Below are 15,950 nucleotides of genomic sequence, written 5' to 3'. Positions count from 1 at the left end.
TTATTATAAATTATTGAAAATAAAAAGTTATAAAAATATTTTAACAAAAAAAGTTGTACAAATATATTCTACAAAAATAATGATGTAAAGAATTGGGCCAAGAAAAAAAGAATTATGTTATAAAATTTTTTATTTTTCTCAACAATATTACATTGCAACTTGCAAGATTGTAACATTGCTGCAATGTAATTGCAATGTTCTGTGCTGTATGGTATGTCTCGCCAAGCATCCAGCGCGAACATAACACCGAACGTCCAGCGCGAACGTAACAATATGTATTTATTTCATTGTATACTTTCCACAGGACGCATAAAATGAAATAAATACATCTTTCAGCATCGAAGGGATAAGGAGACAATGACAAAAAAAAATTAAGATGTAGGAGAGAAGCGCAGCTGTAAAAGGAATATAATAGCGTTTTCGAACGTAGCAAGTTTAATCGCTTTCAGAGCGATTAATGACGTCATTGCATCGTCTCTGCCAATAAAAGGCTTGAATTTATAGTAAAATATAGTGATTAATTGAACCGGGTTGGGTTAACCCGTTCATTCGAAAACGCTATAAAATTCCTCTAAAGCCCGTATCAGATTATACATTGAGGCTTCAGATTGAAGATTGAAGATTAAAAATTGACCAAACGAAAGAAAAAAAATTTATTTTTCTTTATTCTGATCGGTTAAATTCCAATTTTTAATCTTCAATCTTTAATCTTCAAATGCGTTATCTGATACGGGCTTAAATAGGATATAGGAAGCGCCGTTAATACGAACGGACCTATCGCGTTCGACATGCGGATAATAATGGAATTTTAATGAACGATGCGTCGCAGCGTCGCACGGATAGTCCCGTGCCGTCCGCGAGCCGATAATGCCGATATCGCCTCGATAGCAATAATTGACGTCGTTGACATAAACATCGTTCGGAGGGGCCGATCCCCGGCGAACCAACGAAAGAGAGTGTAATTTGCTTGACAGAATTGCTAAGATGGCCGATATGATGGAATCGCCGCCACTATTCGACACGAACGAGACAAAATTGGATGATCTGGAGGACGACGACGAGGATATCTTCGCGTCCGCGGTCCAGGTATCCGCCAGATAGAAACGATCGACATTAGGAATCGAAATTAGGACTGGAATAATATAATCGAACGAGGAGTTCGTGCCTCGTGCGATGTTGCGAGACACTCGTGAGAGAATGCGATCTGTATTTATTCTGTAATGACACGCGATAATTTTTTCCCATCTATATAGGATGTTCAAAAAAGATTTTATCAAATTTTAGGAGTATGTAATACTCGTAAAAACAATCCAAAAAGTCTTAATGGGTAGTATTCCAAAAACCATTTACTTCCGAGTTATAAAGCATTTTTTGTTATTACAGATATAGAATTCATTTCGAGTATGCATTGTATGATTGTATTATTTTCAAGAAAAATGGATAGGACGTGGCGGTCCAGTTGCATGGTCACCTCGCTCACCGAATTTAAATCCATTAGATTTTTATTTATGGGGATATTTAAAGAGAATGATATACGCCACATCAGTTGACACAGAATGAACTGATACAGAAAATTAAAAACTGTTGTCAACAAATATGAAATAAACCTGGCATTTTTAAACATGTTTGATCTTCAATGAGAAAGCATGCCGAATAATGTGTTGGAATGAACAGAGGACATATTGAACATCTGCTATAGATAGAATTTATTTAATAATAGAAAATACTTTATAACTTGGCAATAAATGGTTTTTGGAGTACTACTTATTAAGACTGGTTTATTTTTACAAGTATTACATACTCCTAAAATTTAGTACCACCTTTTTTGAACATCCTGTATAAATGTGGAAGAAAAAATTAATCTCGTCAAAATTACATTGGTTTCAATATCCAATGGAGTAATGTTTCTACACGATTGATAATTTTGCCATCACACATAAGACTCACGATAAGAAACATTACAATAATTCATTGTGACATGCATAGACCAAAGTTTGTAAACTCGCACACAGATTGTGGTAACATCAATATATTTATAGGAACAGAGCCAATTGGAGGATATTTCACCTTACAATGGAGTGTCCAAAATTCAAGCGGAATTGCCGAAGCTATCTCTGCGAGATGCACCAGAAGAGAATTCATTTTCCTCCATGTCCAGTCCAGCTCCAGGTCCCTTGAGTCCTCCACTAGGACCGATGAATACAGATATCGGCGATCTTCATGACGTTCCTATCAATGATAATGCAGATACACTATCTACAAACATTATCCACTCTCGGTCTTTAGAAGAGGTATATTAAAATTGTATTAATACAATTGTGACTTAAATTGCTATTAAATAACTTGAATACTATGTTATTTTTTATATGTATGTAATATAGGTTCCAGCAGATGCATCTGAAGTTTTCTTAAAGATTACTGTCACTTCTCCTCAAAAGATAGGTGATGGAATGGGCGCCTATGTTGCATATAAAGTTGAAACAAGGACGAATATGCTTATCTTTAAAAAAAGGAACTTTAGTGTGATTAGACGTTTCAGTGATTTTCTAGGTCTTCATGACAAATTGACAGAAAAATATCTTAGAAACGGCAGGATAATTCCACCAGCCCCAGAAAAAAGCGTTATTGGTAGGAATATAATTTAATTTTGTAGTTTGTTTGCATAATTATAGAAAAATTACGAAGAATTGCATGTATATTATATATACATTAATAGGAACGACAAAAATTAAAATGTCTGGAGATAAGAGTCAAGAACAAAATTCGAGTTCTACTGAATTTCTTGAACGACGTAGAGCAGCTCTCGAGAGATACTTGAACAGAACAGCTGCACATCCTGTTCTGAGTATTGATCCTGATTTCAGAGAATTTTTAGAAGCTGGTAAGTAATAATATCTCTTACTAAATTACATAAGCGTTTTGAAAAATTATGTTTCTTCTGTATGAAAAGAAAAAATATTTTCAAATTAATATTTAATTTTCTTTTATAGATATAGAATTGCCTAAGGCTACCAATACATCCGCATTAAGTGGCAAAGGAGTGATGCGACTTTTCAACAAAGTCGGAGAAACTGTTAACAAGATAACGTACAAAATGGATGAAAGCGATATGGTGAGATTTCTTCAATATAAACATATATTTCTTCTTGCATGTATTTCCTATAAAGTATCGTGAAATGACTTTTTGTTGCTTGCATTAGGAAAGTAAGGTACGTTCATTTGAAATCAACATGTTGATTTGAATATTGTTTATTAGTATTTTAATCTAATTCACACACATGTTCTAAACACACTTAAAGTTACAATTATATTGTGATAAATTATTACATAATGTGGTACATAGTGTCAAATATATATAAAATTTAAAATAATGTCTGCCTATTTGGCAACAACAGTTATCTATTATATAAACATATAAAATATACAAAACTGTTTGAAAAAAGATTGAGTGAAGACGATTATCTATATTTCTTTACAGTGGTTTGAAGAGAAAACATCGCAAATAGATTCCCTTGATATTCAATTACGCGCGTTGCATTCCGCGGTCGATTGCTTAACAAATCAAAGAAGAGAATTAGCAAACTGTACCGGCGCTACGGCAAAATCGATTGCCGTCCTTGGTCATGGTGAACCGGGAGCATCGCTCGGCAGAGCATTAGCACAATTGGCCGAAACTCTAGAAAAAGTCGAGGTCATCAGGAAGACGCAAAGCAACAGCGATCTCTATCAATTTGGAGAAATGTTGAGGGATTACGTTGCGCTCATTGGCGCAATTAAAGTTGGTGTTTACGATTTACGATTGTATTTATGTTCTTCATTTTAGTTACATTCTTTATACGAGATGTTCCTCTGCGCAGGATGTTTTTCATGAGAGAGTGAAAGTCTTTCAAAATTGGCAGCACGCTCAAATGATGTTGAACAAGAAGCGCGAGCAAAAAGCGCGGCTCGAGCAATCCGGCCGGACGGACAAGACGAGTCAAGCGGCTACTGAAGTCATAGAATGGGAGGCAAAGGTGGATAGAGGTCAGGAAGAATTCGATAATATCTCGAAAATGATAAAAGAGGAAGTCGAACGTTTTGAATTGGTCAGAGTGCAAGATTTTAAGAAGCAGCTAATTGAGTATCTGGAGTCTATGCTGCAACACCAGAATCAACTCGTCAAGTATTGGGAGAGCTTCTTGCCGGAGGCACGAGCGGTGGCGTAAACACATTCCTCGTGTTGAAGAAAAAAAGAGTAATATACATTTTTAATATGATAATAAGGCCGATATCTACCTAACGCATAATGTTAAACAAGTAATTTATATGCTGTTTATGGATTTAAATTATTCGTTCAGTATCGATGAGCATAGCAATATTCTTTTTATTAAGAGGATTCTTAAGCTTGGTAGAAAGAACAGTTATATACGAAAAAAAAGTAGGAGCGCACACGTGCATTTAAGATTAGAAGATACTGTTTCGATTAATTTGAAAATATTCTAGTTGTACGAATTTAGTTAAAAAAGTTTCAGATTTTTATTACACTTCAATTATACATATATAGTATATATTCTCATTCTTTATGATTACTAATATTATATACATATTATACATAACTATATATATAAAATTATACAATTTGTTAAAAAATGTTACAGGATATAATAAAGATCAATTATATATATATACGGTTATATAAACATAGTTTTCCTCTTTTTCAAATTATAAATATCTAAATTGGATTAAGAATTGAATTTATTACAAATGTAATTACCAGAATAACATTAAATGTTACAGAAATTTTCTATACAATTTACGTTTTATAGTCTGTATTATACAATATTTTTGCAGGCGCAAAAATAATTATTAAAGAATAAAAATAATATATATATATATATATATATATATATAATTTTATTTATAACTATATATTATATTAGGGAAGACAGAGAGATATGAATATGTAGAATAATAATCTTTTACTTGCAATTTTTGTTTTTTACTATACTTTAATTTTATTCTTGTCTCAAAGTCTAAATGTATATTTGTATTTTTTTACTTTTTTGTGCACAAAATCTATTTGCTATGCAACAGGTGCAAATTTTCAAACGTCGGAAAAAGAATTAAAGTATCGTCGAAATGAACAGACTTAGGGTGCCATTACATGAAGCGCGGAAACGCGGAACGAGAAGGGAACCAATCGCGAGCGTAACAAAAACTGCAGAATGCTCGCGATTGGTTTCACTCTCGTTCCGCGTTCCATGTAATGGCACCCTAAGGCTGCGGTCGGGAAGACGCTAGAAATGCTTCGAAGCATTGCATTAACCAATCAAAATAAATAAATCTTTACTCTTTTTATCCTGATTGGCCAATCAAACGCTTCGAAGCATTGCATTAACCAATCAAAATAAAGAAATCTTTACTCTTATTGTCCTGATTGGTCAATCAAACGCTTCGAAGCATTTCTAGCGTCTTCCCGACCGCAGCCTTATGCCGGGATTACGATGAACTTGACGTAACGGGACGCGACGGGGCGTGAAGTGACGTAAAACCTAAAACACTCTTGTTTTATATGCGGCTAATTATGATCGACTTTACGTAACGTGACGTGAAGTATCAGAACTAGCGATGCGCGATTTTGAAGAAAAAACCGATATGGAAAGAATTAATAAAAATGAAAAAAATCGATACTAAATAATCGATTGTTGCAAAAGAAAAATCGAAAAATCGATATACCGGTTTTATTTTTTTTTAGTATTTAAAAACTAATTTTACAATTTTTTTAATATTAAAAATTTTTTTATATTACACCTACATAAAATGATATTTTAATTTTTCCATAATAAATATCTTGAATCGTATCTTGACTAGATAAGCAATCATTGGCTATTATTTAGAGGATTTTTAGAGTCTTGAAGAATTTTATTGAAATCTCTAGAAATCTTATAACTAAAAGCTTTTTTGGATTTAATCCTCTCTAGAGAGGATTTTTGCTTATACTCTCAAATCTAATTATTCACTTAACCGTTCTCACCTGGCCGAGTGGTGGGTTATTACCTAACCAGTGCCAATCAAACCGAAGAAGAAGAATGATACGGGCTTTAGGCTGCGCTGCGTTCCGATATTCACTGCCAGTACAGAAAATCTATAGTTTACGTCACGTACACTATAGATTTTCAGTACTGGGAGTTGGCAATGAATATCGGAACGCAGCCATAAGCTCGATAGTGATAGCGCATTAGTTACACGTACGTAGAGATTCTAAATTTTATGATAATGTAATGAAAAGTGGAATAATATAATATATCTTTTATATTACGTGTACGATGTCGTCCGATAACGAGAACGTTCAACTTCAGATGTATAAAGACGATCCGCGAATTCCTTGTCAATTCGGTGTAAAGTGTTATCAGAAAAATCCGCAGCATCATAGCAAGTACAAACACCCGCCAAAAAAAGAAATGGTATCGTACTCTTACATACAACTCTTAATTCGCAAAAAACAGTATACAAATCGTCAATAATTGATACGCTCTATATACAGGATGTTTCAGAAATACAAACTTTAGGGATTAGTTTTCCACACAAAAACAAGTAAAAGATGTCATATAAACATATGTCCGGAAATGCCTGGTTTATGAGTTATAATCGAAAGATTTCAACGACAAAAACTGATAGAATATATCTATAATGACCAATGTAATACATCTTCAGTTGTTTCATCTTTCAATTGTTTATCTATTCACAATTCATAACAAATGCTCAAAATGTCCTCCATCTGCTTGAATGCAAGCATGAACACATCGGATCATGGACTGTTGCATTCTTTCAAAGATCTCATGACGATTGCGAATGGTTTCGCAGGCATCTAAAATGCATTTATGAAGCGTCTCTTTATCTGCAATTTCAGTTACATAAACTAGGACTTTTTAGTGTCCCCATAGATAAAAATATAATGGACTTAGGTCAGTCCATGGTACTGAATTGAATGTAATTTTTCGATTATAACTCATTATCATTCAAATGCTAAACCAGGCATTTTCGGATTATGTTTATATGACATTTGTTTTTGTGTGGAGAGCTCATCCTCAAAGTTTGTTGAAGTATTTCTAAAACACCCTGTGTATTATAGAATTCTATATAATATGATTAAAATATTATATTGTAATATATAATATATAGAAATCTATGAATTGAGAGATACATTAAAGTTAACTGATATATCAATACGTAATCGCTATTATTTACCTTTTAAGAACATTGCAGATGAATCAAAGAGCTGAGAAAACGAGTACCAGCATAAAGAGAAAAAATCCCCTTAAAGATGATAAGAAGAGGAAAAGTCCACAGAGAAAATTGCAAAAGATATCTGAGTTCTGTCAAAAAAATTTGCACGATATGTCCCCGAGTCCGGAGAGAAACAACATCAGGAACAGCAACGAGGATGGTAACAAAAACTTTAATGTGAAAACAGAAGTGTCAGATAAAGATATGATAGTTGTGCAGACATCATCGAAGCAGTATGATTGTTCACTTGAATCAGTCGAGTGCAGCGTAGTTGAGAATATATTATCGACATCCAATGCCGATAATATGTCTGATGCTGAAAAAATTATTATGGATCTATTCCTGGTCGAGATGCCAATCGATTTTTTTCAGTTTTACGAATTTTGTAAAAGTATATCGAAAGATAATCCTCTTCTGGCATGTAAATCGGTTTCCTTAAAACTTGTCGGTCCGTACGACGTGCTGGACGGTAAAATAAAAGATTTTGAAAGTGCGAGCGATAAAGAAAAATACTTGATACACTGGAGATATTATTATGATCCTCCAGAATTTCAGGTTTGTATGATGAACAACATTTATTCTCAACAACTAACATCCATGAGAATAACATTATGTTTGTAAATGTTATTTGTATAAAAATACAAATCTAACAAAAATGTTATTTGTAGACCATTATAAAATGCGATGGCAAGGAAGAGTTACATTATGGTTACTGGCGAGATACCGCTACGGAGAAACCTGTGTTTGTAGCAAAAAATCGAGCAAATATAAACTGCATATTTGAGTCTGTTGCAGAAAATATATTTGGTGCTATCGAGTAAGTAGACTGAAAATTTCGAGAAAACTAATATATAGTATATATATATAGGGATATTTCGAAAAATTTAAAATCCAGATACGCCATTGTAAAGTACATTTGAAACCATAAAACTTTTGTTTAAACAATTTTTTCATATTTCTTTTTGTTTCAATAATATTCGCTTCGGAATGTAAAAACCGATTTTTTCTAAGGGGTTGTTTTCACCCCTGAAACCGATTTTTAGCACCAACAAAAAATCGTTTTGTTATTAGGGACTACTACTCTATAATTATGCAAAGTTTCAGATTTTCTTGAATTTTCGCGTTGCCGAAGGTTCCTTGTAAGTGTATCGAGCTGAAAGGAGACTATGTTGAGGAATAGATAAAAAAATTTTTTTTTTAAATGCGTTTCCTTCCCTAACACGGGTACTTATCATACAGCCCTCGTAGTTTGATTACATTTTGTAACTGAGTGCTGATTCGAATAAATTTCTTATCGGTATGTTACAGACGATTTGCAAAAGATATTAAAACAGATAGAAGAATCTGGTACTTCGGATGAGAGAAAGACGCCGTTCGCGAAACTTGACGAGATCGTAAGATTAGCGACGATAGCCGCGGACGAATGCGACTTTGGCACTTGTTTGGAGCTAGGACACGATCTCTTTTCAAACGGCGGCATTCACGTTCAAACAACGGTTTTACAAATGCTATCCATTGCCTATACCCATTTACAAAGGCTGCAGTTTTTAAAGATACTTAAAGCACATTTGAGAGACAGGAAGAGAGGTTGCGAATTAAGTGTGATTTGAAAAAAAAACTATTTGATTATATATTTATATAAAAAAAAGAACAATTATAACTTTTATATATATCGTGTTTTCAATATCTCTCTTGATTATATCGGCTATTGTTTTAGAGTCTGTTCTAATGCCCTTTCTGAATGAACAGATGACAAATTTTTGTTTAAAATTTTTAGAAAAGTTAGAAATTTTTAAAAAAGATTTCTAATTAGTTGATGCGGATACCATGATGCTTTCCAAATGTCGAAGAAAAAAAATTGTGAAAAAAATGTTAAATACTATTTAATAATGGTTATAAGATCATTTATACGAATTTAAAAAAATAAAATAATTTTATGAAAAAACAAACTAAAATATAATAAATTTATGTTCACGTTACAATTATACTGAAAGCTGTGATGCTATATATTTATCGGAGATTGTTTTTATTTTCTCTATATGTATCCTTATATAACAATGTAAGTCTACATCTAGACTTCTAAAGTTTTTCTAAAATTTTTAATGAATTTCTAAATGTGTGTATGTGCATAAGAAGAGTGCAACATATCGTTGAAAAAGAAGTGTCGTAAAAGATAGATAGTTCAATATATCACGTAAAAAATCAGATAATTCAATAAGACATTCAACTTAAAGTTCGAAAAGTTCCTTATTCAATACGATGTGTATTGTTAAAAAATCATCATGTATCGGCTGTTAATATTATGTTTCGAAAAATACCGCCTCATATACTTCGCATTGCGAAGACAATAGATAAGAAGTGAGGATATTAGACCTTCCAGTAAGAAGCTCTCTCGGAAAAATTCAATTTATTTCGAGCGCACGAGTAGCTTTCATCTTTGATTTCGTCTCGGATTAAACATTTTGAATTGGATGGATGACAACGAAATAACACTATTCATCTCGCACGTTAATACTATTTTGAGGATTTATTAAAAAAATATTTTTGATGAAGAATAATTCTTTATCTAATAAAATAAAATTTCGGTGTATGTAAAATCGGCGATTATTTAATTGAATTTCTTTAATACTTTGATGATAATATATATTTTTTAAGATATAAATATTTAATATATATCTGAATTTTTGCATTTTGTAATTTTAAATGTCATTTAAATTAAATGAATGAACATACGTTAAATGAGAGAAACGTATAAAAATATTCCGTAAACGCAATTTGTGTATATCACATAACTGAGCGTATGAATATCATTATAAACTGCTGAGATATGTAACTCGAAATAGAACGAACGGCGAGCAGCCAAAAATATCTTACGCTTCTACTTAGTCGTCGATGTCCAGTCGCTCCGGTTAACAGTGAAGTTTCGATGAAAGTGTTTCTTTGATAAAGAATACCAGACACACATACACGTGCACTGTCCTTCTAACAAGTAAATCATTCTCGATACATACATCAGTAGGCTATTTAGATAAGCGTCACAATTTCTGTTTAAGAATCAGGAAAGGAATTATTAATACTTTCGAAAGAATCGTATCACTAAATTTAATTAAATTAATTAATATCTGTTAATGCGAGGAACGTATATATAACAAAATTAATTGATGTTCAATTTCCGTAAACACAAATTGTTTACATCACATAACTGAGAGTGCGAATATCATATTAAAGCGCAAGAGTCATAGCTTCTTATAGTTTCTTATAGCTTCGATAATCCATAACATATATTTAATATGAAATGATATTTAACGAAGATGCGTGACACACACATTTTTTATTCGCTTGAAATACGACACGTGGAAAGCGTAACAAAAAAATAGTATCATTTCTCGCGTTCTTCTGTTCTTCTTGCGACTCGACGCTACGGCATTGACTTTATCATCGGGATTGAAATCACTAATTAATTGTCATTCTTGCAGAAAGAAGGAGAGATATGTCGAAATTAAGTAAAACAGATCCTACGGCCGGTGGAGATGCACCCTTCGTAAAAAATACCGATTGTGCCGATGACGCAATTTCGCTATCAACTATTGAGTCGAAATGTTCCGATAATGAAACTGTAGCCGCGGAAGAAGCTTCAGTATCGACCTTAAATGTACAGGCTGAAACCGAGCCTTTGGTAGAAGCGACAATAAATGACACACTCGGCGAAGAGATAGCTACAGAAAAAGCTGCGATATTTATCGACGCGCAAGAATCCGAAGTTAAAAATTTATTTCAAAGTGAAGAAATCGCTCTTCAAAATAAAAAAATGCCGCATTCGAGATCTGAAAAGAAGGTGAAAAAAAGAAAGAACAAATAATCGGATTATGGATTATAATCGACTGTAGATTTTTAAATTATTATTCTAATTATTTTTTTTAATTATTATTTCTTTATCAATCGTGTTCTCCCGTTGTATCTAGGCTGATAACTCATCGAAGCTTAATGCGAGAAACGACAACGCGACGCGTATATCCGATCTGGAGGCAGAAGTGCGGGTGAGAAAATTCGGGGAGAACGCGGATGACTGTCCTGAAAGAAACGATTCATCTCAGCATGATAATGGAGTTAAATCTCATCATATTCTTAGTAAAGAATTATCTGGTCATTTCCTGCATCTTTGCTATATGCATATAGCTCTTCTCATAAAACTTCCAAATAAATTATGTCTTTTAAATTATTTTTCTGTTATAATTTGTTATAGTTTTTAATTATTTTATTTAAGATTATAATTAAAATTGTTAAAACTGTTATATATATATATATATAACATTATTAGTAATCAATCCAACACTAACAACACACATCCTGTGGATGTCTTTTGGATATGTGTATCGTTAGGGAAATAGTATTGTATATAAAATCCTATAATTTTTCTACAAAAAATCATTTTATCAGAACAGAATCTTGCCTTTTTCGATACAAGCTGTTTAAAGATTCGTGGATCTTTCAACTTTTACATAAGAATCTGATATCAACTGATATGATTGTTTTATGATCTTCCGATAGAAAAGAACGAAGGAGCGTGATGATTATCGAAAGAAGCTGGAAGAAACGGAGATGAAGCTGGCCGCGTTGCAGGCGTCCTGTGAGGCAATAACAAATCACGATGATGCCGAAGACATTCTGCAACAATCGGTGGAGCAATTGCGCGGTCAGCTGGCGCAGACCGCATTGATGTACGAGGAGCGGAATCGCGTGGCGACGAATCAGGAGAGTCAGATTAACGCCCTGAACAATCAAGTGGCTTCGTTGAAAGAGGTGGTATCGATCACGCGAGATCTGCTGCAGATCCGTAACATGGAAGTGAAGCAGTTGCAAGTGAGTCGCGGTGATCTTATCCTCATTCCCTTGACGATATTTATATGCAACAGTATATGTATGTGTTAGAGAGAGATACAATATACATAAAATCTAAAAGAACTATCCAAAAACAAGACAAGATTCTTTTTAGGAAAAAAAAATTCTTTCTCAGTTCCTTCTTTGATTAAGGCTGGTGATTTGCTTCGAAGACTTCGACATTCAAAGCTTCGAAGGTTTGAAGACTCGAAGTTTTGGCACTAAAATCTTCGAAGATCGAAGATTTGAAGCTTCGAACCTTCGAAACTTTAATACTTCAATCTTCGAAACTTCGAAGAATCAAAATTACACAATTATTAATTTAATATAATAGTAATAGTACCGCGATATTACTATCAAGGTACACATTTATAAAATTATATAATAAAATCCGAATCAAATTTCTAATGTTGCAATAATTAATGCTGAATAATTACATATTTTTTGAGCATATATATTAATTAATTTCTTTTATTTATAATATTTATAGCATTTCTTGAATGAATTTGCCATTCGCACGAATATATTCTTCAAAGTTGTCAAAAGTAACAGCCCTACTTTTCAATAGTTCTCTCTTTTCTATTTTAAAAAAATTTTTTTAAATAAAGAAAAATACTCAAGAAAAAAAGAATTCGAGATTTCGCAAATCAAGACTTCTCGTACACATATACACAAATTGAATTAATTCCTTTTGACTTATCTCTATTTGAAAGTGTTTCTTATATCATCGCTGACAAGTGTGCGTCAATAGAGGGAGAAAGTGATCCAGAATTATTATATTTTTGAACTAACATATGTGATATGCGTTGTAGACTGAAGTCGATAATATGGAGAAGAAAATCTCCGAGGAACGCGATCGGCATAACGTGATGATTAGTAAAATGGATGCTGCGATGCGACTTAACGCGGATCTCAAGAAGGAATACGAAACCCAGCTGTCCTTATTTCAGAGTCTTCGTGAGAAATACGGCGAGAAAATTACTCTGCTGACCGCGGAGAAACGAGCCCTCGAAACAGCCGCCTCTGCGCCTGAATAAAGATTTTTTTATTTGCACGTCCTCGACATCGTTAATAGATTTGGCACACAAATTCCTTTTTCATCGTATATATATGTTACCTGATATATTATCAAATAATATAGTATGTTAATAAAAACTATATTTCCTCGCTCTTTCTCTCTCATGTGATTTCCTAATAAATTAATTCCAGCCTTTCAAAAAATACTAAACTTGCATTCTGGCAATTCGTGCAATAAACAGATGCTTGTATTATATATATTTGTAAGTCTCAGATTAATACTTTTGTATTAACTTGTAATGATGATTAAATTAAAACTATAAAATTGGAAATATAAAATTGACTTTTAGTCTATATAATTATATAGTTCCACATGATTTTGCAATTTTTAATACAATGCAAGAAACAACAACGTAGACAAGAATTGTCAGCAGATTTGTAATTTTCTGCGTATGTGTTAGAAATTTACTTTTGTCAACTGTGTATAATTTGCACTTTGCATTAAAAGTTTTAAGTTCATGTGAAACTAGCATGCATATAATGCTTTGTGAACGAATATCGCAAAATCTCTAAATTGAATTCTTAATTGAATTATATATAAATTCTTGCTACGTCTTGAATTATATACAATTGAATTATATATAAATTTTTTCCATATCCTTTTAGGATCAGGAATAGAAGGTGGAGCGCAATTGGCAAAGCAAAGTAGACGATACCGATGATTTTATTTGTCAAACGAATCATGAAAATAAAAAATGTGATATTATACTTTAATATTTCTGCAACATTATTTTGTGTAATATGTGTCACTAAGATACATACAAATATTATTAATATATATTAGAATTATTATTTTAGGCAATTGTTACTTGAAGTATTTATTTTTATTTTTATAAGATAATATATTCCCACTCGGCATATAATATTTCTGATACATTGCTGCAATATTCCATTCTGGTAAAAATAATTATAATATTATTAACCGCATTTTGCAGGCTTTATATACGCTCATGACAAAAATTTGAATACGGGTACAAACAGTGAATAGCGCGCCGCATAGCGGTAAGCAAATAAACTATAACATTAATACTAGTTACAAAAGGACATTCTGAAAGATTTCAGAAATATTGCAAATGCAATATTTTAAAAAACATGATACAGGTACATTTCCGAAATATTTCGGATGCAAAGTTACAATTGAAATATTAATGAAATATTTCTGTACCATTTTCAAACATTACAGTATTTCAGCAATATTACATGCCGAGTTGGTTGGGGATAAACTTTACGAAAATAAGATACTTATCAAGATATTTATTAAAATAATATTAAGAGATATATTTAAAAATATGTGCTTTTGTATGCATATATATTCATTAAATTTTAATATGAAAAATTAAGAAAACACAAGAAAGACGAAGTATTTATTTTTATTTTTATAATACAATACTTTATTAAATTTTGATATAAAAAATTTAGGAAATACAGAAAAACAAAGTATTAAAAAAATAAAATTATAAAATATTTTTTTTTATTAGAGGACGTCTTAAAACTAAACTTAAGGTTTAAAACTGAACTTTTCAAAATAAGATTTGACTATGAACAAGGGCCATAAGACAAAAACTGTATTCATATTTATTCTCTTTTATTCTAGATCATCGTAGAAACAAGCATGAGACTTCTTTGTATACCATGGCTCTAAAGCCTGTATCAGATGCATTGAAGATTAAAAATTGATGAAGATCAAAAATTGGAATTGATTAATCACAACAAAAAGAACTAAAATTTCTTTGTCGTGATTGATCAAATTTCAATCTTGAATCTTCAATTTCAATTTTCAATGTATAGTCTGATATGGGTTTAAGATCCATACAGTATACAAAAAAAACTTAAGTAAATAAATGAACTTTTTCGTGCTTATTGTTTACGTCTTACAATTAATCCATGAGAATACTTGGATATGATCGTTTACTGTTTATATCTTATTGTTTAAGTTTTTGTGCACTATGGGCCTAAGCATAGTATACAGGGTGTCCGGTAATAACTATATCTCGTGTGCAAGTAGTGGGTTAAACTGAATATAAGAAAGTCTTATACTATTTTGAAATTTCTGCTATAATTAATGAGAATATAATAAAAAATCATAAAGGTTTACAATGTTAAATAACAATAATAATATATAACGGGCTAGTAGAAGCCTTGCGTAAGATTAAGGACGCAAAATAAATATAAAGATTAAAATTTAATAATTTAATAAATTAAATAAACGTTTCGGTCTATCGTCAGGCTATCTTCAGTACAGATAAATAAAAAAAAGTCAAATGTCGTCAGTAACTGAAAATTAATACATAATAATCATTGTGATACAAATTTCAAAAGAAAAGTGGATAAAACGGTACATGTAAATACAGACAAAACATACGTTACAAATTAAAAAAAAGTCAAATGTCGTCATGCTCAGAGTCTAATGTTAACATCAATCATGCGCTTAAAACGCAAATCTCAGGTGGAGCTTTCTATCGGTTCCGGCCGTTAGGAAAGATGCAGAATTTAAGATATAGTATAATAAGTCGCAGCCCCTATGCCAGAAGAAGGGCACAATTATCGGTCTAACAAATAGAGCTTTTTCGCTTTCTCATCCGGGATCTCAACAAAAAAACCTTGAGCTAGTGATTAATATTCTTCTTAATAATGGTTATCCACTCCCTCTCAGTTTCCAAGTAATGAGGGAACGTTTATATTTTCTCGTTTTAAAAACATCGAATAAAAACACTAACTCTTCAAATAAT

The 15,950-nt window shown here is 32.1% G+C and overlaps 3 protein-coding genes across 6 annotated transcripts; all 3 read left to right on the top strand.

The window, feature by feature from the left end:
* The first annotated feature begins 786 nt into the window (after positions 1 to 786).
* Positions 787 to 4,417, top strand: LOC115240524 (sorting nexin-2). 2 transcript variants are annotated; one of them, XM_029815730.1, is made up of 8 exons: positions 787 to 1,086; positions 2,040 to 2,291; positions 2,382 to 2,628; positions 2,717 to 2,881; positions 2,991 to 3,112; positions 3,201 to 3,209; positions 3,479 to 3,778; positions 3,858 to 4,417. In XM_029815730.1, exons 1-8 carry the CDS (start codon positions 985 to 987, stop codon positions 4,203 to 4,205), a joined length of 1,545 nt encoding a protein of 514 aa, XP_029671590.1. In that variant the 5' UTR covers positions 787 to 984; the 3' UTR covers positions 4,206 to 4,417. The 2 variants fall into 2 exon arrangements, with proteins under 2 accessions (XP_029671590.1, XP_029671591.1); XM_029815731.1 differs by lacking the exon at positions 3,201 to 3,209 and having other exon boundaries at positions 788 to 1,086.
* Positions 4,418 to 6,139: 1,722 nt separating this feature from the next.
* LOC115240530 (histone PARylation factor 1-like) lies at positions 6,140 to 9,268 on the top strand. The gene is made up of 5 exons (XM_029815739.1): positions 6,140 to 6,443; positions 7,246 to 7,821; positions 7,935 to 8,083; positions 8,310 to 8,329; positions 8,575 to 9,268. Exons 1-5 carry the CDS (start codon positions 6,306 to 6,308, stop codon positions 8,874 to 8,876), a joined length of 1,185 nt encoding a protein of 394 aa, XP_029671599.1. The 5' UTR covers positions 6,140 to 6,305; the 3' UTR covers positions 8,877 to 9,268.
* Positions 9,269 to 9,963: 695 nt separating this feature from the next.
* LOC115240529 (GRIP and coiled-coil domain-containing protein 2-like) lies at positions 9,964 to 13,498 on the top strand. 3 transcript variants are annotated; one of them, XM_029815736.1, is made up of 5 exons: positions 9,964 to 10,255; positions 10,743 to 11,101; positions 11,229 to 11,372; positions 11,815 to 12,126; positions 12,957 to 13,498. In XM_029815736.1, exons 2-5 carry the CDS (start codon positions 10,757 to 10,759, stop codon positions 13,179 to 13,181), a joined length of 1,026 nt encoding a protein of 341 aa, XP_029671596.1. In that variant the 5' UTR covers positions 9,964 to 10,255; positions 10,743 to 10,756; the 3' UTR covers positions 13,182 to 13,498. The 3 variants fall into 3 exon arrangements, with proteins under 3 accessions (XP_029671596.1, XP_029671598.1, XP_029671597.1); XM_029815738.1 differs by having other exon boundaries at positions 9,971 to 10,255; positions 11,229 to 11,303; XM_029815737.1 differs by lacking the exon at positions 9,964 to 10,255 and having other exon boundaries at positions 10,288 to 11,101.
* The last annotated feature ends 2,452 nt before the right edge of the window (positions 13,499 to 15,950 follow it).

This window comes from Formica exsecta, unplaced genomic scaffold (assembly GCF_003651465.1).
Source record: "Formica exsecta isolate Colony F162 unplaced genomic scaffold, ASM365146v1 scaffold44, whole genome shotgun sequence".
Taxonomy (NCBI): Eukaryota; Metazoa; Arthropoda; class Insecta; order Hymenoptera; family Formicidae; genus Formica; species Formica exsecta.
The sequence above is the reverse complement of the archived record's forward strand: the minus strand, read 5'-3'. Positions and strand labels throughout refer to the sequence as shown.